General features: G+C 32.4%; 2 protein-coding genes across 4 annotated transcripts in view; one reads left to right on the plus strand and one right to left on the minus strand.

Moving 5' to 3' along the window:
- adp (adipose) overlaps nt 1-1,335 on the plus strand; it is a 41,049-nt gene extending 39,714 nt beyond the window's left edge. For all 3 annotated transcript variants that reach the window (XM_067266963.1, XM_067266962.1, XM_067266964.1), the window contains exon 16: nt 313-1,335. In XM_067266963.1, coding sequence (XP_067123064.1) covers nt 313-504 — 192 coding nt within the window. In that variant the 3' untranslated portion in view covers nt 505-1,335. The remainder of the gene's footprint in view (nt 1-312) is intronic.
- On the minus strand, nt 1,334-20,106 carry Non3 (Ribosome production factor 2-like protein Non3). The gene is made up of 9 exons (XM_067266980.1): nt 19,978-20,106; nt 19,697-19,829; nt 9,334-9,371; nt 9,149-9,188; nt 4,297-4,455; nt 4,137-4,233; nt 3,961-4,063; nt 3,751-3,895; nt 1,334-1,544 (listed from the first exon to the last, which is right to left on the minus strand). The coding sequence occupies exons 1-9, from the start codon at nt 19,998-20,000 to the stop codon at nt 1,356-1,358; spliced, it is 927 nt and encodes a 308-aa protein (XP_067123081.1). The 5' UTR covers nt 20,001-20,106; the 3' UTR covers nt 1,334-1,355.
- Nucleotides 20,107-24,801: the final 4,695 nt, after the last annotated feature.

A 24,801-nucleotide genomic window follows, 5' to 3' on the forward strand; every position in this document is an offset into this window, starting at 1 on the left:
GTGTTTTTCCTCTCTAATTATGATTCTTATCAAAGTAATTTAAACTAATATATTTGGAATGATTACTACTAAGAAACAAATTCCAATAGATTGTAGAATATTAGTCTGGAATGTTTGTAAATAATTGTATCAAAACTAATGATTAAATTCATAGCCATTGTCAGATTGATTTCTCTTTACTTGTTTAAGAAAATATCATTTTTTCCCCTGTGTTGCATGATAGTCTTAAAAAAAAAAATAAAAGTAAAATCTTGCCAGAGACTTAATTCTTTCCTTAGCTTAATACCTAAAATTGTAATACAACTTCTCTAGGACGGTAGCAAGGAAGATAGAGAAGTAATAGATTCCGAGGATGCGGCAGTGGCAAATCAGCGGAGGATGAATGCCGATCCGTTGGAAGTAATGTTAATGAACATGGGTTATCGTATACCGGGTGTTATAGATGCAGACGACGTGGAAGGAGAAGGAAGAGAAACCAGTATAAGTCAGTGCCGAACAAGTTAGAACGGACTTTTCGATTAAAACTAAACATGTACATATATATAGATACTGCCATGGTGAATGTTATAACATTAAGCCATTGGATTTGGAACATCTGTGCTACTTGGACAATTCCTTAATTTTAATTTATAATTTTAAAAGAAACAGTTAACATAATAAAAATATTCCTGTATTGTCGATTGTGACGATAAAATATATTTTTAAAGAGTATTTATATTTTAATTTCTGAATTTCCATTTGTCTTCTGTGATACCATAATAAAAAATAAATAAAACACTAATGTACATTTTTTCAAATTGTAAAATTTTTTTCATTAAAATATGTTTTGTCATCGGCTTACACTAGGCCAAAAATCGTAAAAATTGTACAGAGCATTAGATGCATAGATCTAAGTCACGCACCAACGTACAAATCCCGTCTGCATTAAAGTTTTTGTACATTTTATTTTTTAAATGTTAGCAATTCGATTGCCTTGCAAATCTGTCTCGGAGCACCAACTTTATGAATGTGGATTTTAACAGCTTGAGTAAAAAAGATACTAGTTATTCAAAGTAGCACAGCTGTTTCAAAAAAGCAGCAGTAAAATAACATTGAAGGGCTGTTAACCACATTCATATGATAATATAAATCATGTATGTACAATGGTAGATCATGTTAAATTTTAGAGGAATGTTTCCCCTTGTGATTAACGTGGATGATGACGACTTCACGCAGATAAGGAAGTAATGTTTCTGGTAATATTGGGCTTACTTACAAAGAAATGTTTTATGAAATTTGATTGATGGCTGTGTATAAAATTTGCATGAATGTGTGAATAAAAAAAAATTTCACATATTTTTAGTGCCTCAATTTATTTATGCTTTAGCTTTTTTAGCCAGAGGACCAGAATTTGCACGTCCTTTACGCTTGCCTCCAGAAGGAAAATTCTTCTTCAGTCCTTTCATCTTTCGAGTATTTAATTGTTTGAAATTTTGTCGTTTCATGTGGATTCGTCCAAGTTTGGAACCAAATACATTCTTCTTTATATTCTTTACCTTTTTTGGCTAAAAGAAAAAAAAATAATGAAATTTAACATTGAATGAAGTACAATGTACAAATTTGGCATTTTAGTTCATATTTAAAACCAAGATTAACTTTTGAGATTGGTAAAAAACATTCCACGACAAATTATAAGAAGTTTCACATCTAACTCTGCCAAATTTTTAGTTGATGGCAGTATCATATGCAAATAAAACTATCCTTGTAAATGTCACTTTTACCCTCTCTTCATTTCTTGAACAGTTAAAGTCTAGCCAAAACTACAAAGGATAAGAATTAAGGCATTTTGAGTACTCATTTAATTCTTCAAAAATCACAGAATTATGGAAATAAATGTAACAATATAACAGAATTTTATAAAAGATTCTTAGAATTTTGCATTACTGCTTATTTCATCATAAACAGATGTCAATCAAATGAAACTTTTGAGGAATAGTTTTATGTTTCAAGTTATCACCAATGCTTGATTACAGATGGTGGCCAGAGAATGAATCCTTGCATATAAAAAAGCAGAAAACACTTCAAAGAATAATGATTGATGTATGAAATTTTTCTCTAGAATTATGTATGCTTTATTATATTGGATAAAATTCAAACATTAAGCTGTGTCAGCCTCACTGATTAGCACAAAATGAGAATCAAGGGTTAAAATGGAAGATGGAAATACCTTGGTGCTTGTAGAATGCCATAGCATATGAGCACTCACTCAATTTTAAAAATGAGGCAGAGGGCACTTAAAAGTTTAAATTTATACACATTATTAGAGGTTGCAGCTGACGTTTTCAATGCAAAAATATGTGCGTCGGACATTCAGCGCCACCATCCTGTGAGCCTAGAAGTTTGACAATGGCATTTGGAATGTCAGTGGAATCATGCTAGACATTCCAAACATTGTTATCAAACTTCTAGGCTTACGGGAGGGCGGCGCTGAATGTCCGACATACACATTTTTGCATTGAAAACGCTGATCACAACCTCTCTAATAATTGATGGGAGGACAATTTTGTTATATATAATCTTAGAATCCTGGTATAGATGTTATGGACAAAGTGATTAATACAGGCACTATTCATAATGACCAACAAAATCGGGCATTGTAGTAAATTTCAATAATTTATCAAACTGACCAGTCATTATGAATACCGCTAACATCTAGTTGGGCAAAGTGATGATAATACGTTGCGGAGTGATCATCCAAAATACGCTAGCCAATTAGCACTCGTATCTGAATTGTGTGTGTGTATTGCATTTAGTACCGAATTTGGTGGCGGTCACGACTGTTTGTGCTCTTGACGGATTCCTCTCGGAAGGAAGCCACCAGCAGACCGCCGATTGTTTACTAGTTATTTATTCACAGTAGTTCTTGAACCCACATATTAATAACTAGTATGTATCAATATCTAGTGATGTTAAAGAATTGGCGGCCTGCTGGCAGCTCCCCTCTGGGAGGAATCCGTCGGGAGCACAGTTGCCACCACCACCATGATGGTGCACATAGGTAAAATTTTACCATTTAATTGATATAGTTAAAAGTACTTAGTTTTAAAAGATTACATGTTCTTTTTAAAATACTTATTTATTTTTTGTGAATTATATTTCTTTCAAAATGAAATAAGTGGAGTTTTTAAAAAATCATACTCCTAGAACCTATATCTGGTGTGACGAAAAAACGAAAGGGTTCACCACAAACGTTTTCGAACTTCACAGCAGTTTGAAAATGTTTGTGGTGAACCCTTTCATTTTTTTCGTCACACCAGATATAGGTTCTAGGAGGACGATTTTTTAACACACCCCAGCGTTTTGTGTTATCGTGGAGTTTTTTTTAATCAAATTAATTAATGTTGCATAATTTAAAATTCAGTACTAAATGTGATACGCTAGCCAATTGGCATTCTGACTTGCCGATTGTATCGTGTTGAGTGCGTATGTTGGATGATCACTCCTCAACATATTATTATCACTTTGCCCGACTAGGTGATAGCCATATTCATAATGACCAGTCAATTTGATAAATTAATCAATATTTATCATGCCTATATTGATAAATATTTATCAATGTTTATTATAATGCCCAGTTAATCACTTTGTCCATAACATAGTGAAAATGATGTTTGACGTAACTTTTAATTACAGACAAATATATTATATATATAGAAATATTTTTTATCTATTATTATAAAATAATTTAATTATCAAAGTACGTTGTAATACCTTTAACACTTTTGGCTGCTTCCTTGCTAGTTTGAAAAGATCATCTGAAGCCATTTTATTCCTTCTCAACACCATATCTAGAGATGGTCCAATCTCTATTAATTCTATATAAGGAGTTTTCGTTCCAGATTTCTTCATCACAATTCTAAGAAAATTTAAAAATTTATAACTATATTTTATTTTGAATGTCTATAGCTAAAGGAAACTCACCTGTAACTTCTAAAATACAATTTTCCATCATCTGCCGTAATCATAATGACATGTTCTAGACCTTGCAGCCTTATCATCGAAACCTCTGGTCCTCGAAAAAAATCTGATAAACAAAAATGCTAAATTAAATATGTTTCGTTTGATTATTGTTGCGTAAACTTTTGGATGTTACCGACCTATTAATAGATTTTTAAGTCTTTGATAAATGGGGTCTTCAAATAATTCTCCCACAAATAATAAAAGTGGTTTTGTACTACATGAAATTTTTGGCACCTTTGAAAATAAAATTTTTTTATTTATTATATTTATAACAACAATACAATTATATAAAGGTACCTTAAAGTCTTCAAGCGATTTAAACTTCTCTATGCCCAGTTCAAACATGTCGAGCAGATGAAAATCATACATTCTGCCAATTATTAAATTATTTGGCCGCTTCTTGTTATGAGATCCGAACATAAAAAAGGAAGCATCATTTTTCTGACAAAAAGTTTCCTGAAAAAAATTATTTACTTAAGCTACAACTGATTTTCATTAATAGAAAATGTAAAATAAGATATTGATATTGAAATAAATATACTAAAATTCTATCTTATTTTACATTTTCTATTAAAGATAGAATTTTAGTATATTTATTTCAATATCAATATCTTATTTTACATTTTCTATTAATGAACTATAATTCTCAATTTATTTTCTATTAAAATAGATATTTAATAACTGCTACTGCCCAACAATAATATAATGAGATAGAGATAGGGATCACACTGTATAATACTGTGTACTCATAAATAGTCAAAATAAGAGAATTAAATACAATGAGTTGTTTTTTTCTCTTTCCCATTTGCAAGACAAAAATATTTGATACAAGTGCTAACAAGACTGAAATTCTCGTGCACTCACCAGTTTTTATCAAAACATTCAACTTACACAAAATACAATACATATAACAGACTAACTAAATGCCTAGACACTGATCTGACTAATAAATTATAAATGAAAATGAAGAAAATTACCAGAGATAAGCTGCTCCTATTTTTATCTCAAAAATCATCTAGAAGGGCAAGTGCATCAAGCTTATTTGGGATGGTTAAGACTTGCAAATTGGGGTAACAACTGAGATCTGTACTGGGAAACTTTTGCACCAACTGTCATATTAGAAAAGTCCTTACATAAACCTCCACATTCAATCAACAGATGTCATTAAAACTCCATCTGAAACTCAGCTGGATAAAAGCAATATTTTGATTGGTTTTTGACTACATTGGTTTGCTTCTAATCTAATAGAATGGAATATAATACTGGCTAGCAATTTGACAGGCTTAAATTATTTAAGAGTGATAAAATTGCCTAAATAATTTGATAAACTTTTATTTTATACTGGATCAAAACTTTTATAATCATTCCAATGGCTCTCCAATTTCAGGAGACCTACTTAAAATTATACTTAAATAGATAGTAGATCCAGTTATTGCTAAATATTAAGATATCATATGTCTGCTTGGTAATTTTGTATTGACATATTTATCCTTCTATAAAATGAGTGACATAAATTACCTTCTTATATAAAAACATACATAACCTGTCACATTAGTATACCTCAATCTCAATTTAATGGACTAATTTTGGGTAAGGGAGTGTCTGTAAAAGCCAAAAGTCCATTATATAATTAAGCAGGTTTTTCAGATTGTGTTAACAAATTGACAAATTAATTTGTTTATCTGTTTTTACTTATGTAGATACTTAATTTTAATTACACGGTTATGAGAAGTTTACTTTCACAGAAAAGTTTTCTATATGTATTATTGCTTATTTACTCACCATAGTTCTGAGACTGTAATAAACAAGTATACAATCTAAATTGAAATAAACAAACATTTTTAGTTAAATACACTAATTGTATTTAACAAAAAAAAAATAAATCATGTTCTTAAAAAGAAAAAAGTTTAAACTTGACAAAAAAAAAAATTCTTATTTACTCATCTTCAGACAATATATCAAGACACTCCTGTAGTGGTGTAAAGTTAAGAGCGGTGACTCTTGGATTTGAAAAAATAATAACCTGTTAATTATCACTTACAACATATGGACCAGAAATTCTGTTTGTGAAATCGAGGTTTTACTGTAATACCAAACAATCTAAGATTTTATCAAGCTACATTAAGAGTAATTAATAATTCAAAACATTATTCATCCATCTCATGATAAAATTAACAACATTAGGTAAATTAATAGCTCTGGAAGGAGTTTGGAGATTCAGGTAGGCATAACTGGCAATGCAACTGCATAAGCAAGAGTTGCAGGTTTGAGTCCCACTCTGGACCAATTCTTTTCTTCCAGAGTATTCTAAATTAAAATTTAAAACAAATATATTTGTAATTATTAAATTTATTACAAGGTAGCTTAACTACCTACCTCTAGCCAAATTACTTTGTTTCAGATTATTAATTAGCCTTAATATGTAGCCCGATAAAAATTCCACGTATTATTGGTATCAAATAACTTTCTTAAAGATTACACTAGTAGAATTACTAATTAAGCTTAACATTGACAAAATTAGCAAGTCCATTATTAATTATCTGAATTTAACAATCTTCAAATCATGAGGAAAATATTGCATTAAAGTTTTTCATAAACATACAGCTGTAGATGCAAATATAAACTGCTGTTCACAATATAATGGTACATAAATTAGCTATCCTCTACTCTCTGATTATAAGGCCATCATCCATTCTTTCTTGACAGTACATATGAAACAAGAATTTATTATTAGATATCACTGCTGCCCATGGGTATGGTCATTGAAATCGATTACTTCACATTTTAATAATACCACACTTGGCAGCACTTCCACTAAAGTAGAAAAATTTAGCGGCAAATATTTGACATTAATTATTAGTCCAAACAAAAGTAAGGAGAGTATTAAACTTTGCATTTACATTCACATAATAGATGGCAAATATCTAAGATCAGATAAGGAAAAAATGAAAGATATGGATATGAATAAAGCCAGGGTATATGAGATAAAATTTAACAAAAGCATGAGAATTAATACTACATTGGTTCTACAATTTGTTCTTTAAAATGCTCTTTTACAATCCTAATTATCTCTAGGTAGTAAAAACAATAATTTTGTAAATACTTCACTGTGCTTTAGAATGAGGAGTAAAAGTATAGTGGAATATTCATTATTATTGAATTGAGCTGTTACTCCATCAGATTGCTAGAGCAGATACTTATTTATATATTGCCTAAACATGTTATTAGGATTAATGCTAGAGATACACTTGAATTGAATAAAACTTGGGCCAAATTGTTAGAAACAAGAAACTTCTCTTTTGTGATGTGTATAATAAATAAATTTGATTAGTTGTATTGGATTGAACCGAATGTTTGTTTGGTTTTTAGAAAGAAATAAAATACACAATTTTGGAATAAATAAAGCCCTTTAATCCACAATGTATTCACTCTTCTGTTCAATAACCATATGCAATCTGGCAGATGGTTTCATAATTCCATCTGTGTAGAATTGAGTGTGTTTCTGATTAAAGAAATTTTCAACGTGATTTTTGATACCTTCTAAAGATTGAAATTCTATGCCATTTAAATTATTCTGCACAGAACGAAAAAGATGATAGTCTGAGGGAGCATATGTGGAGAGTATGCAGGGTGACTCAAAACATCCCAGTTAAAGTCTAGAAGTTTTTGGTGCGGCCTTGCATTATCATGATGGAATACCACTCCCCATCAATTTGCAAGTTCTGGACATTTTTGATGCACTGCAGCCTTTTAATTCATCCAGTTGGAGACAATATTTATTGGAATTAATTGTTTGGTTGTTGGTAAAAGCTCATAATAAAGAATACCTTTCCAATCCCACCAAACTGAAATCATTACTTTTCTGGGATGCAAACCAGCTTTAGGTTGCAGCACTGGCAGATCACAGGGCTTACTCCAAGATCTATTACATTGAATATTGTTATAAATGATCCATTTTACATCATCTGTTATTAATCACTTTGAAAATGGATTATCTTCATTACGTTTTAAAAGTGAAAAGTGAATCACAAACAGAAACATGCTCAATAAGGTTTTGTTCACTTAACTGATGTTCTCCATCAGTTAAGTAAACATCATAACAGGAAGTGTATCCAAGGCTAACCAAATGTCTGACAACAGATGTTTGGGATATTTTTAAGATGTTGGCTATCTCTTGTGTTGTTCTATGCCGATTATTTTGGATTTAAGCCACAATGGACTCAACTATGGTCGAAGGCCATCTTGACTGAGATCATCTTCAAAAGAGAAATCGCCTGCCCTAAATTTTGAAAACCATTTCTGGCATGTTTGATCAGTAACTGCATCCTCCCCATATACAGCACATATCTTCTTTTGAGTTTTTGTTGCATTTTTTCCTTTTTGGAATAATAGAACATAAGATGTCGAAAATGCATCTTCTTATCTTCCATTTTAATGTTTTTTTTTTTCCTTAAAGATACAGCTATTTTTTAAAATTCTGTTAACTAAACTTATGTATTAAATATGCAAATATTCGTAATGTTCACCTAAACAAGTTAAAACTCGATAAGCACGACAGAGGTGTCACAGACAAACAATTGTGTGAATACCTGAATGAACTATCAGTTCAACCCAATACATACATGCTCATCCTACTAAGGTAATCATTTTTGTATTTTGATAACAATTACGGAATAAGATATAAAAATATAATGCAGTTGTCTTGCTTAAAATATCAGATGCACAATGTCAATTTTCATTCCTTTTGGTTAGTTTTATACCTTTGTTTTGTTGATAAGTTCTATTTAGATTAATTTTAAATAGTATTTTTAATATTTGAAGCATATAGTTTCGAAAATGGCAACTCCACTCTTTCTAAGTCTGGAACATAAGAGCTGTAAATAAGGAAAATTTTGAAACTAATCTTCAATTTTATGCATTCTTTCTGTTTTGTGATTATATATCTCATTTATATTTAAACTGTTGTTCAATTCTACAATATTCAATGTTCCAATATAAGAATTTCTGTAACTGAAGCTGGCCCGAAAGGCCAAAAACATTTTTAAATTAATAAAACATTTGACTGTATGAAAAAGCAGTAAGAATTTCTATTTTTACAATATTGTGTCAAGAATTTTGCAACTTAAAGATAACAAAGTGCTTTACTTACTATTGGTATAATATCTTCAAATGGTCTCATTTCATTCTTTCTAATTATAATAAACAAAACATTAAAAAAAATACATATATAGATATAAATAAATTTGTTGCTTAAGTTAATCTATTAAAATATATATTTTATAAGTAATTACTTTAACATGTTTAATTAAAAACATAGGATTTAAATATTTTTACCTGTTGAAAAAAACACCATGAGGTTTCTTTAATGCATTCTGGAAATAAATTGAATGCTCAATTAAATATAACAAATATTTATTTGTAAATTTTTTAAAACAAGGAAATTTACTTCAATTAAATAATGTTTGCACAAATAAAAGTTAACTTCATTTAAATAATCCACAGGGAAAAGAATATAAAGTGAGAGTTCAAATATTTCATATTTGCTCTTACTGAAATCATTTATAAATTTATATAAAAAATTTATAAATTATTTAAAATATTTTTTCTTCCAATTTTAAGAATATTTTTATATCATCATACATGATGCTTTAATTGTTTGTAATGGTTTTTTATATAAGGATGGCCAAACCTTCTCACAATAGGATCCATATATTTTCTGACATGCAAGAGCAAACTTATACAAATATGTGTAAGTAGCATGTAGTAAGCTTACAAAATAAATTGTATAATGGATCCACAGTAAAGGACTACAAGACCTGCATCTGGCTCATGAGCCACAGTTTAGCCATTGTGGTTATATAATATAAAATTATACAGAATAGTTGATAAACATTTTTAATTATATATATGATTAAATCATAATCATTTATGTATGTATATATATATATATGTAAAGAGAGAAACCTCTCTTTCAATTTAAATTCTGCCACACATCACACTGTCATCGACATGAGACGTGTGGAAAAAATATGGCGTAATCGGTATATTATGGTGAAGAGTGAAAAAACAAATAATAAAAAGGAATTGATATAGTGAAGAATAAACTTTAAATGTCATTTCTTTGTTTACAGGTGAGCATGTTGATTACATTTTAAAAGTGTTATTTTGGTGATGTAACTTTAAACTAATAAAATAAAAACTTTGTTTACAGAGCAACACATCATGGTTTATTTCATTTGTTGAATCTTTCTTTTTTGGAAGATAATAAAATCCTTATATATATATATATATTTTAATATATAGTAATACCTCGGTTTTCGATGCCTTTGGTTATCGTCGATTTTTTTTGCAAAAAATTTGTCTCAGTTTTTGTCGGTTGCCCACATGACCTCGCTGCTGATTTTGTGAAAACAAAGGGTGATCCACACATTTTCCTGCTCAGTGTGGCATTGTTTCTCATTATGTGAGCATTACCCCACTCATCCAGACAAACAATTCCATTGCTTTTCTTTCCTTTTAGCTCCATCATGGAACCAAAGAAAGTTTCCAGAGCCAGCAGCCCTTCGAAGAAGACCAGGAGCACGATCAGGTTGAAGGAAATAATTGAAAAATACGAGAGCAGCATTGAGATTGCTGAAATTGGCCGCATGTACGGGAAGTTGCCATCCATAATAAGTTCCAATGTGGCAAAAAAGGAAGCAATAATGTAGGCTAACGTAGCGAAAGGTGTGAATGTGCTAACAAAACAGGAATCACAAACAATTGAAGATATCTAACAGTTATTATTAATTTGGATCAATCAAAAACAGTTAGATGGCAATTCTGTTTTGGAGGCCATCATATTAGTCTTTTATATTCATTTTATATTAATTTCTTATTGACTTTAGTATTAAACACTATATTTATTCTCTATAAACTGTGTTTTTGGTATGTATTTTGGAGTACCTAGAATGAATTAATTGGATTTACATTGATTCATATGGAAATAATTGCCTCGGTATTCATCAGTTTTGGATTTCGCCGATTGTTTATGGATGGATTATTGACAAAAACTGAGGTATTACTGTATATATAAATGATTTGTTTAAATATATACCAGAAGATAACATTATCATGCACACAGATAATATTGTAATAACTTATTCTCATACGGAAGCTCAAATTCTTTGAGATAACCTAAATAACATCCTAAGAAATTTACATACTTATATGGAAATGAATAAGCTACAAATCAACAAATCAAACAAAAGTCAAAATTTCTTTGCTTTTGCAAATAGAAATAAAAATGTTAATTCAGATCACTTAAAAATTAAAATAAATGAAGACAAAATCGGTAGATTAAATGTTATAAAGTACTTAGGAATAAGAATAGATGATAATCTTCATTGGAACTGGCACACTGATGATATTACTATTTTTAGCCAAGTATATTAATAAACAAAAAAATTCATGATTTTTTAACTATCTCACAATTGAAGAAATTATATCACATGTGCATGGAAAATAAGATTGAGAATATCTGTTTGGAAAACCACATCCTTTAATGCAATTAATAAACTTCAAGTAGCACAAAATCATTTTATTTGATCCATTCATAATTTACACTTCAGAGATTCAGTGTCGGAGTATTACAGAATTGATAAAATTGATAGAATATGCATTATATGTACAAAACAAGTTTTGATGGAGAGCTACAAATTCATAAAGGGAAATAAAGATAAAAGTAGACTCGGAAATAAAATAAGAGAATATCGTAAAGTCTCAACACAGAATACTCGAAGGAATTATTGTTATACTCTTCTAGTCGTCAGACTCACAGTAGGAAAATCATCACCAATTTTCCAAATGATATTACATTGGAAAAAGTTGAGCAATGATCTAAGACAGGGGTGGCAAACCTGTGGCACATAAGAGAAATCATCTGGCATGAAATGTATCATATGATTTCTGTCTTTTTCAATCATCCTTTCTATTTATCACCTGATCATCTTTTTTCAATCAGATTGTTTACATTTTTCGAATTAAAGCGTATTCGTTTAATTTCTTTAAATATCATTATTCAAAGTCTAATACATTGGCACGCATTAACATCTTTAAAGATAAGTATGCTTACAATACGGCATGCGGACTTAAAAAGGTTCGCCATCCCTGATCTAAGAGAAGTGTCAAGTTATAGAGTTTACGAAAATAATGTAAAAAATCTGTTCATGTTATAGTTTTTGATGCTAACTTATGGTTTAAATGTATATTTATGTTTTTTGGTTGTTTGTAATCACTTGAAAAAGGCCCAAATGTCCACAGTGACTTTTCTAATAAATAAATAAATTAAATAAATAAATAATTAAAGCAGAATTAATACTGTATAAAAAATGTTTATTGGAGATTTGAATGTAGATTTGTTGAAAATTATTATTTAGATTATCTGACATGTTTAAATGTAAAGGTCTACTAGACAATACCACAAATCATTGAAGATGTAACCAAATGTACAAATCCTAAAAAGGAATTTCTATTCATCCTAGGCTTTGATATAACAATGGAAAGTTTATTAAATTTACCAATGTGCTAAACAATATTGTTTAACATAAATTTCCAGAGGATATACAAGTATAGGCAAGAAATATATAATATGAAATTTCTTGTTCTTTTATGTACTGAGATGTATCAATTAATTTATTACTAATCGCTTCCTCCACTGATTAATCATCACATAGGTAGAAGAGCCAATTATTGGAGGATTAATCATCGAAATTCCCCTTGAGGGGAAGAGGGAGAGAGTTAAGGATTATGCTGAAGAACTCTGTTTCTACTGTACTATTTTAGATGCAGTTTTTTGCATTTTTGTGGGAAATCAAACATATTTTTAAACCCATCTAAAAATTCTCTAATTAGCCTCGGAAGAGGGGGTCCTAATTCTTGCACCCAGTGAAAACAGGTACGATCGACTATAATCTAATAATCTTAATCTTTTCTATTGTTACTTTTTGCTGAGCAACATTGGGTTCACCTGTTTGTTCTCCAATAATTAAGTAATTGGTAAATAACCATTCCAAAGGAAAAAAACACACAATTTTTAATTTGAAAAGTAATAAACATTAAAAATTGATGTTTAAAAAAAATGATAACTTTATTAGTAATCGTAATTCAGGATGATCATTGCAACAAATCCAGTTTTGTTAGAAACCACTAGCTTTTTGTATCTTTACTTTCAGTTGAAATTTTTATCCAAACTGAAAATGTTCTATTACGGTACTAAAACCTTTTGGAAATATATGTATTTTTTTTTTTTTTTAAGGAATAAGCTTCAAATTCATTCATAGCTAATTATCACATCTGATCAATTAATTTTCAGTGCCATTACTTACTTTTGAAAGAAATTTTTCATTTTTAAACAAGTAGAATGTTATTAAATTGCCATTACTTCATGTCATTTTTTAAAACTATATTGCACTTGAACAAATGTCTGATGTGTGGAGTAATTGTGACATAAATCAATTAGTTTATCAATTATGGTACTAGTGGAAAAACATGACCACCAAAAATATTAAAATCATCATACCTATTGGTTCAGAATGGCATCAGTATAGAATTACCAAAAAAGTATAATTTATGTTCTACATTAAAAAAAAAGATAGTAAAAAATTGTCTTGAATCAATGTCAAGAAACTTATATAGAAATAAAACCTGTCCAAAATAGAATCTTAATAAAGCAGAAACTTGCCTAAATGGGAAAAATTCTTAGGAATGCAGCAATTTACTTTGAGAAAAAAACCGGTTCAAAATGGAAACCTGCCAAACTGGAAAAAAAAAATATTTGGTACTGTACAAGTCCAGTTTACACAGGTTTCACTACAGTTTACTGTGATAATTTTGATTATAATAAGTTATTAGAAAATTAGCATGGTACATTATTTAGATTAAATTATCCATTGTTTGGTTACTTCTTGACTGGCTTGATAAGATGCACAGAATTAGACAGTTTGGTTCAAAACTGGACAGTTGGTAACTTTAACTATTATAGATAGGTTTGATAGCTATATTGATCATCCAAGAATAGGAGGCAACCTGCATGAGACATTAAAGGAGCAGAAGAAGTGAGCATGATTAATGCCTAAGCATTTTTAATTTAAGAATCCAGTTTAGCCATTGAACTTGTTGCTGTTTATGTGCCAGTAGAATAGATTTAAGCCAATTACATAGCCATGCATTGACACTGTCTGGAGAGAGGGTGTGGTATACAAGTTTCTACAGATTATACCATGCAGAGCAACAGCCCATACCATCAACAGCATGCTCTGCGATAGGAAATTTCAAGTCTTTCTAGGGGATGGAATGAGTGCCGATAGGAAGATACACAATGGACTACCTCAAGGATCAGTGCTCTCACCTTTGCTATTTAACCTGTACATTTCTGATCTTCCAATTACTGCATCAAGAAAGTTCTGCTATGCAGATGATATCACAATAGCTGCACAACACAGTCAATTAGAGCAAATTGAGGAAACTTTGGAACACGACCTGGAGAGCTTGGGGCACTACTTCAAAAAATGGCGATTGTCTCCAAGTGCCACCAAAACAGAAGTGTCCTGTTTCCACCTGAATAATCAACTGGCAAATACAAGGCTGAATGTCTCTGTAATCAACCTCTTAGACATAATATGTACCCCAAATATCTGGGAATCACCCTTGATCGCACTCTGTCTTTCAAGACGCATCTACAAAATGTCGCTGGCAAGCTTAAAAGCAGGAACAATATAATACAGAAGATTTGTGGCACCACGTGGGGATCAACTGCTAGCATGCTGCGCTGCTCAGCTTTAGGACTGGTTTATTTGTGTGCTGAGTACTGTGCCCCTGTCTGGATAAATAGCTCCCATACAAGACTGGTAGATACACAGCTTAATGTTACAATGTGCCTGATTTCTGCTACCATACGATCTACACCAGTACTTTGGCTACCATTGTTGGCAGGAGTCATGCCACCTTACCTGCGTTGATCTAGGGCCCCTTGCTCGTGAGTCCCTAAAGATAAGCAAAAATCCTCAACTCCAAATTTACCAAGACATTCCATCCTTGAGCATTAATCGCTTGAAATCTCGGAATCCAACCCTCCGGGCAGCTCAAGACATGGCTATAACTAATGGAATGTCATGAGAATAGAACTCTTTTGAAGTTCAAAACATCGAACATCTGATGGCTCTTTTGAACTTCAGATGGCTATAACTGATGATGACTATATGACATTGTGGAAAAACCGCTGGAAAACAGGAATGGGGTCCCACTTGCATGGCCTGTTCTGTCATAGGGGAAAAGCCCAAGGTTTCGACTTACCTCGCAAAACATGGTCCGCGTTAAACCGTGTCAGGACGGGCCATGGCAGGTGTAGGGACTCTCTGTTCAAATGGAAGAAGGTTCCGAGCCCAGGGTGTGACTGTGGTGCTCCACGTGAGACCGTTGAGCACATTGCACGTGAATGTAGCCTCCGGGCTTACCCGGGAGACTGGAGCGACATATTAATGTCCACTTCAGAGGCCTTGAAGTGGATAAGCGAGTTAGATCTACAACTCTGAACGCTCTCTATATCTTTGTGTACATGTGCAGTCACACTTTTGTACAGTTTTACAATAGTTTAATTTCATTTAAATAATTCAAAGTTTATTCAATAATTAAGTTTTACAATAGTTTAATTGCTTATAGACTTACTGCTTCTTGTTCTTTTGTTTCACTTATGGTTTTGTATTACTCCATTTTGTTACGCTTTGTTCGTGTCATGTATAAGCCATACGCTAAATAAATAAATAACATAGCCATGCAGTTCTTAGCATCTTGCAACCAAGTAAACAGGCTCACTACAATGCAATGTGGACAGAATGCTAAATAATGGAGATAATAGAAACCCCAATATCCTTTATTATGTAAATATAAAATCATACTAATTAATTTTTTTACAGTAGTGTAATCATGCTATGCACCTGCTAGTATATTGAATAAACCAATAGGGATTGTGATGACTACTAAAATTTATATTAGTAACTCAACTTGATCAAGGATAATTTATGGCCATTGCAAACCCCGGCAAGGCGTATACATATAAATAAACAACAACTAACCCGTTATATATAAAGACCAACAACTGGCGAATTATCGAGCTAGCAAAATGGCTATAGTAATATTAATAATTTAAGTTAATTTGGTACTAGAGTTAGGCGTTAGACGCCATCTCTTGCTAAATTTAATAATTAGAATTTTAATTAAATAATTTAAATAAATTTAGGCTTAACTGGAAGAAAAGAATCGGCCCGAAGCGGGATTCGAACCCGCAACTTCTGCTATCCGTGCAGACACGTTACCAGTTACGCTACCCGGACCTTCGGTCCGATCCTCCCCTTCCAGTTGATATAAGATTACCGTACGACCATCGACGGCTATTACAATGCCGGCTGGGGACACATTAATTGCCCATGTCCTCCCAAAGGCACTCAACCGGCCATCGCAAACCCCGGCAAGGCGTATACATATAAATAAACAACAACTAACCCGTTACATATAAAGACCAACAACTGCCGAATTATCGGGCTAGCAAAATGGCTATAGTAATATTAATAATTTAAGTTAATTTGGTACTAGAGTTAGGCGTTAGGCGCCATCTCTTGCTAAATTTAATAATTAGAATTTTAATTAAATAATTTAAATAAATTTAGGCTTAACTGGAAGAAAAGAATCGGCCCGAAGCGGGATTCGAACCTGCAACTTCTGCTATCCGTGCAGACACGTTACCAGTTTTGCTAGCCCGATAATTCGGCAGTTGTTGGTCTTTATATATAACGGGTTAGTTGTTGTTTATTTATATGGATAATTTATGTAATTTATCTTTCAAATTTTCATGCAACCTCAACCTTAAACTGTAAATATATAATAAAATACATATTTATATTTGTAATTGGTAGATACTAAGCAAAACTATTGTCATAAAAACTTAAATTTAAAAAAAAGCCTGCATAAAAACCAAAATAAAAAAAAAATTGAGATTTTATATTTAAAAAAATACTTTACAACACTTAGTTAATGATTAATTATACAATTACATAATTATGCAATCAGGATTAATTGTTCATTGTTAATTACCAGGTGTATAAGCTTAAATCTGCTGTTTTTTAGTCAGAAAAAAACACGTTTTTTTCATAGCAAGCAAAAACAAATTTATTCAAAGTACTTTCCCTGACTAGCGACACATTTTTTCCATCTCTCGGGCAATGTGTGGATACCATGCCAAAAAAATTCTTTTTCTTTTGAGGCAAACCACTCATCAAGCCATTTCTGGACATTTTCGTAAGAATCGAAGTGGCGCTCAGCGAGCATGTGGCCCATCGACGAAAATAAGTGATAGTCAGAAGGGGCCAGGTCTGGTGAATAAGTGGGATGGGGTAGCACCTCCCAGTCGAGTGTCTCCAAGTAGTTTTGGACCAATGTTGACGAGTGCGATGGTGCATTGTCGTGGAGGAAAATCAGCTTGTGTCTTTGCTGATAATCTGGCCTTTTTTCAGAGCATGGTGCAATTTGATCAGTTGTTGGTAGTAGCGGTGGGCATTGACAGTTTCACCAGGTTTCAACAGCTCATAGTAGATGATACCCTGCTGATCCCACCAAACGCACAGCATTGTCTTCCGTCCAAAGCGATTTGGTCTTGGGGAAGATGTTGATAATTTGCCTGGATCAACCCACGATTTCTTGCGTTTAGGATTCTCGAAATATATCCATTTTTCGTCACCAGTTAGAATCCAATGAAGAAACGACTTTCTTTTTTGTCTGGCGAGTAAGATTTCGCATGTGTTTTGGCGTCGCTCCATCTGCCTATCGTTCAATTCGTGCAGCACCCATTTTCTGATCTTTTGAATCTTTCCCATGGCACGTAGATGCATGGAAATGGCTGGTTGAGTAACACCCAGTTGCTCAGCAAGCATTTTTTGTGATTGGGTATCGTCTTCGTCCAAAAGAGCCTGCAATTGATGGTCTTCAACCTTCCTGGGCCGATTTTCACGCTTCTTGTCGCTCAGGTCAAAATTGCCGTCTTTGAACTGACGAAACCAATCTCTGCACGTGGTTTCCGATAAAGCACTGTCGCCATAGGCCTCCACAAGCATTCAATGAGCTTCGGCAACCGATTTCTTCAAATTGGAGCAGAAAAGCAGAGCTTCCCGCATATGCTGTTTTTCTGGCACAAAATTAGGCATGATTACCAAAGGAAAAATGTATGATGTCGTATGAAATCGCTGATGATGTGCACTGATTAATGTTGACAAATGTCAAAATCATCGAAAAAAAAATATGGTGTCTCCACAGTAGCTTAATACGCTTACTAACGCCATTTATTAGCAAACAGTGGATTTAAGCTTATACACCTGGTAGCTAAACTGTTGAGAGAAATTGCAAATTTATTGGTATTTAAACGGAAATTTGTAATTTGATATAGGGATAGTATGTTTAGTTGGGTGAAGAGGGGATAAAAATCCCCAAATGTATCCCAAGTCCATGATGAGTAAGACCCAATAAAGTATCATGAAGTGCCTATATGTCTGGTAGGTTTTATACATGACCAAGTATATTTAAAACAAAATATTGAATACAAAAAATAAATTATTATTTGGAAAATTATTGCAACAAAATCAAAACTAAAACACAATCAGAAATATAAATGGTTTTTACAGTTCTCCTCAATTTCTATGTGCATTCACTTTTACTTTTTCAGATTAGATTAATGGAATAAGGCACTTGCAACTCCTGGGCAACTGCCAAGTGGAGAGTGCCTTCTGAGATGACATTCTAGAAATACCAGCATCTATTTCGACATGAAGAAAACCTAGAAATGTTCATTAGGTTAGTCTATTGGTCAGGTGTGAATCTATAACCAACTACCGATGTTCTGTAGTTTTATTCACTTGCTTAAAAATAAACGTCTTCTAACTGTCAACACTGTAGAGTGTGGAGGTGGAGGTCAAAAACGTTAGTGTGTTTCTACTGATTACAACACTGATAAAAAGGCTCTTGTTCGTGACAGTTTATTATTCACTTCTTTATTTTATTTTGTTTTCATTCAGCAATCTCTTTCCGGGCATTGTTTTCATAGTAGAATTAATATTTAATTTAAAAATACTCATTAATTTTTAGTGTCTAATAAAAAAAAAATGATGATTTTACATTGAAAAAAACACATGCTTCCAAAATGAATGGTTCAATGTAAAAAGTAACAGTGCCGTAAACAATTTTGAGAACTTTGTGAATCTTTAGCATGCTAATTTTTTTGTTAGGCTATGAATTAATTAATAAAAACGGCACTCATATTGGTAAATCTTAAAGTTTCTAAGAACTTATTACTGTGAAAGGACAAAGTAATTGAAGTTCATGGTACTGCCTCTTCAAGAGAACAAGTAAATATTATCTTTTCTTTTTTGAGAATGAATTAATAAAAAGCAAAACAGGAATCCTAACTCAAGTTTTGTGGGTACCAAAATGTGTAAATTGTAAGGATCTGTATAGTAGTTTATTAGCCCAAGACACATTACATATTTATAGATATGACACTGAATTACAGATGATACTCTATAAAAATCATAATTTAAAAAATTATGATTTTTAATATTATATAGAATACAAATTTGTTAAAAATAAGAACATTTTATAAATTGGCATTGCAACATACCAAATTCTTCATGGCTGTAAGAACTGTATTGTTTGCCGTCGATCCACGTATGAAACAAGTTGTTTTAACATTTTCGATCACTTTTGGTGATTTATTTTCTACAAATTTCTTCCCACGTCGGGTTTTAGGTTTACTAAAAAAATACAAATATTTTACCGATTTTTAATTAATCAATATCCATTCACTCAGTCTGTTACTTCTAGAAGCAAATTATCCTTTATTATAAACAGTTGAAATTAGATTTTCTAAAGAAAATGACTAAAAAAACTAAAAATCCATACCTGATATCTCTTATAGCTGACATTTTGGTAAATAAAACCACGTGTTATGTGTAAAGTAGGGTTGCCAGACATTTCGAAACGTTTTAATATACTACAGAAATTAAATATATTTAATTTTTATTCTCGCAAAAGTTGAAAATATTACCACAACTTAAATTTATATATTATTATTATTATTATTATATTAAATAATATGTTCAAAAAGTAATATATTTATTTAATAAATTTTTACGGTAGACTCTTGAATTTCATAATGATTATGCATAAGGCAATCGGCTTCTGATTTCAGTATGTCTAAATTTAAATTCTTTAATTGTAATTCTATAATCAGTTATGGCTGTTAGATTTCCAATTTTGCCTTTTCTTATATATTATATTAAGTTTTGTTCGCTTGTACGTTCCTTTTAAACAGAGAAGAACGTTACTAACGGTTGAAGAAGTCTTGTACTTTTTGCAGAAGTGACTCTCGCTTCAAAATTGTTGCTCAAGTGAATATAAAAACTTCGTGATAAAAGTTGAAAAACGTATATACTTCATTAAAAATACACCAATAAGTTATTATAAACAAATACCGCAATGCATTAAATGAGAAAGTAATAATAATGATTCTCAAAACAGAATTTATTAGAAAAGAGCAGACTAATAAGTCAATTGCGATCGAATCGGTCGTGCGAGATGTCATTTTTCGCCGATCGCCGATAAAATAACTTGTTAAAATGTGAAAAACAGTTGTAATTTTCTTGAAAATACAACCACGAGTAGTTTTGACTTCTGAAAGTCGTAGACATTCATTATAATTAGGTGAAATCTGCACTAGAAAATTTCAAATGTTTGTCTTGTATCAGCTAGTTGGACATGAGCTTCTAGACTATTAGCCCCGTGGTAAAATGTGACTAATTGTCATATTTATACAATTTGTATGCAAACGTAATTGTATGCGTTTTATGATGGTTGTTATGCGAGGAATAATGCATTCCGGAGGTCTTTTAAGGGTAAGTGGCCCCTATTCAGGCATTACAGACGTTGCGAAAACCCAGGAAACTCCACGTGGTTAGTTCGTCCGGGCGAGGCGCGAACCCACGACCGAATTCCCAGTGTTCAGGGAACTGGAATCGCTTGTCCACTGTTGAGCTCATTTCAGTTGCTAATAGAGAGGTTGAGGTCGAAGTTTTTAACGCAAAAACATGTACGTTGGACGTTCAGCGCCGCCTTCCTGTAAGCCTAGCCCTTTCCATGCGGTTATACGCCTTTAGGCGTATGTCACGTGACTTGCCGTTAATTCGTGATGCGGCATACGCCTTTCGGCGTAATTAATCAAAAAATTCGATTATTTTGCGTTATATTCGATTTTCCAGCGATCTTAGCTTTGATTCGCTATTCTGTAGGTCGATTGACTTTGTTTAAGCCAATAAACGTTTTGTTACCACCCCTGGGCCATAAATATTTTGGTAAATACATCCCCTACTATTCTACAGTAAATCTTCGCAGTTAACTACACAGTTGGCTGAAAACAATCAAAATGAAACTCCTTCTACAGTTTTATTGAGTCTCTTCTGTCTTTGTTGACGTTACTTTAACTAATCACAGACTTATGAAACGAAAAAATTGCCGCGAAAAGCCCCGCCTCCAACCTTCGAAGTAAAATGTAAACAATCACTGTAAATTCGCTTTTTAAATCGATTTTTAATTCTAATTAACTAATTTAATGCACTTAGACATTAAATTAGCTAATTCGACAATATTTAGGCGAGTAAATATGTTTTTAAAACTATCTTCACGATAACAATCGACTACTCTCCCAGCTAAGTAATTAGAGACATAGTGTGAATAATGGCAATAACTTCTCCCCCGCTCTAGGTAGAAAGCTGCGGTTTGTTTTGTTTAATAGAGGACAGATGTTTCTATCTAACAGATGTACAAAGTTCAGCGATTCTCTGTAAATTAATTTTTTTTTTTTTGTTCGTAACCTTCAAATTTGTTCGTAAACTTCATATTATTTTAAATATGTATAAAACTAAAAATTATACAATCGTAAACTGTAATATGTTCTTAATCAAACGCAAAAAACAGATTAAACATAACGCGATTTTAAAGCGAAATATCGCGATTTAAAAATCATCCAAAAACTGCAAAAAATGCGCCGCATGACGAATTCCACTCAATTATTTGCTGTAGATCGCCCGCATGGAAAGGGCTAGAAGTTTGACAATGGCGTTTGGAACGTCGAGCATGATTCCACTGACGTTCTAAACGCCATTGTCAATCTTCTAGGCTTACAGGAAGGCGGCGCTGAACGTCCGACGTACATGTTTTTGCGTTGAAAAGTTCGGCCTCAACCTCGCTAATAATTCATTCTTAGGTTTTTGTAGAGAGAATAGATTCAAACAAATAATCTCTTTTCATTGGTGTCTTCATAGTGTATGCAGTTGGAAGCTGACAAAAGCGTAATCCGCACTAATTTCATCAGTGGCGTGCCGTCATTGGAAGCTGTGAAAGCGCCGATTCCTTTTATTTTCTAAAATATAAGTACATATTGCGCGATTATTTTCATATTTGAACGTACAGTACTTTGAATTACTTAAAATTAATATTTTATTACAGATTTCTATATGAAATCTGTAATAAAATATATGTGAAAAACAACGATAAGATCGCTATTGTATATTCGAATCTAAATTTGTGTATGCATATTCCTAATGGAAGCGCTGTATTGTCGAATACGGAACAGCTTCCAGGGCGAAAATATTTGAACAGTGTAATGCAGTCAATTTACAGGCATTGGCGCATGCGCTTTACAGAGCACCAACCTCTGGCGGTTTAACCGGTGATGCTACACACAATAACGCTTCCAACGATTCTATCCCTTAGCCACTGGAAGGGAGTTATTTGAATAAGTGAATTGTTTTAAGATTTTAAAAGTAAAAAATATTCAATATTATTTTTATGTATATGCTTCTTTGAAAAGTTATATTTAATTATAATTTTCTTTTAATTAACAAAGATATACTAAAAGAATTATGATTTATCATTAATTCATTATAATATCATTAATTCTTACGGTACCATCTACCAGTGCGTCTGTTGAGCGCAGTTTTTCGACTACGAAGCCAGGGCCGATTTACCAATCCAGGGGCCCTGGGCACAAATTCGGTGGGGCCCCCCTTTAAGAATAGGCAAATTTGATGATTTAGAAAATTTACACAAAATACTGTACTTTCAACTAGATTTCAACTAGGAAGTTGTAAATTTCATTTAAAATAAGGTTATTGTAAACATACATATATTTTATTGTGTAAAACTAATTATTTTAATTTAATTGAAAAATACCTATGTAAAATTTTTTTCCAGAAATTTTCCGATGTTTCATAGGTTTTCTCCCGGGTTTGGTTTTCTTTGCTTGTGGCCCTCATGATTAGGCCACACTAGGCTGTCGCAGTAATAGGGAAAAAAATTATGTTTAAACATAGTTTTGTGGGGCCCCCTATTTTGTGGGGACCCTGGGCACCAGCCCCAAATGTCCCTATGTAAATCCGGCCCTGCACGAAGCAAATTCATACATTGGCCAGGAACACTCACTCAGTTAGAAAAAAAATTGTCGTCGCTAGCGTCGCTTTCGATAGAAAAAGAGCTTTCAAATACGTTGACGGAGTCGACGACTAGCGACTTTTATGATAAAGTAATTAACGACTTGGCGGTAAAAAATCGCCTATTAGAGTTAGTTTATAAAAAATTAAAAAACAAGGTTTTCTATCATTGTTTGTATCATATCAATTTGTATTATGTATGTATTATTTTTATTTTAAAACTAAAATACATTTTATCATTTGTTTTTAAATAAATTGTTTATTTTTATCATTTGCAGTATTTGTTTAAAACTTTTATGGAAATGTAAGGTTTGGGACAGGTCTGACCCGTCACGAAAGAAGCGAAAAATCGGTTAATTTAGAGAAACATTTATTAGTTTAAAAAAAAACAGGAAAAAAATCATTTGTAGTCGGACACCCAGTGGTGATATTCGGCGGGTTCTCACAGGTTCGGCCGAACCCGTTGTTAAAATTTTCAGTTTTCCGAACCTTGTTAAACACACGGAACATTTCTCAGTGGGTTTGTTTTTTTTTAACAAAATATATTAAAATATGCGTATTATACTCTGTAATACTACTAAACTAGAGCCTTATAGTCTACCCCGTTCGTACTGAGCATTTCAATCTAGATTGTGAGCAAGGTCAGGGAGTATGTCTTGGTGCGATCTCTCTCGACCGTTTCAATCGAGGTTTAATCGCGATCGATTCAAAAGAGTTCTTGAAAGTAGATCCAGTCATAAGAGAGATCCCAGAATGCCACGCGCGCGAGATAATACAAGATGGCTGTCGAACACGTGTCGGGCTATGGACAGCGAAAGAAAAAGTATAATGTATCTCGAGAAATGATGACACGTGTGTATTTCCAGAAGCGCCATTTCGCGGTAAAGATTACCCTGCCTAAAGAAAAAAAAAAAAAAAAAAAAAAGTCGACAGCCCTAAAATATTATCGTTACCTGCCCTTCACCCATGGCTCGTTACGTTACGTTCCAAGTACGCCACTGATTGTTAGATATACGGTTGCAAGAAAAGGTATTATATTTACATCTATTCAAAACTTCCATTTCGTTTCTCGGTGATAGTCAGGGAAAAATTTTCTGCTAGCGAACCCCTTGTTAAATATTTCGAATGTCACCACTGCGGACACCCATTGTTTAGGTATATCAAACTGCAACGCAGAAATTATAAATCGCGGAAGGAAGTCGTCTTATGATCGGTGGAAGATTGAATTCATCTTCGATTT

Source organism: Centruroides vittatus, unplaced genomic scaffold (genome assembly GCF_030686945.1).
Source record: "Centruroides vittatus isolate TY-2023 unplaced genomic scaffold, ASM3068694v2 contig_290, whole genome shotgun sequence".
In the NCBI taxonomy this organism is placed as follows: Eukaryota; Metazoa; Arthropoda; class Arachnida; order Scorpiones; family Buthidae; genus Centruroides; species Centruroides vittatus.

Excerpts from the sequence above, each read along its gene's own strand:
- Non3 (XM_067266980.1), bottom strand. The coding sequence starts at position 20,000 with ATGTCAGCTATAAGAGATATCAG. Across the intron at positions 4,456-9,148 it reads TTGAAGATATTATACCAATA|GAAACTTTTTGTCAGAAAAA; the intron begins GTAAGTAAAGCA and ends AATTTTTTTCAG. Across the intron at positions 1,545-3,750 it reads AGCAGCCAAAAGTGTTAAAG|CCAAAAAAGGTAAAGAATAT; the intron begins GTATTACAACGT and ends TTTTTCTTTTAG.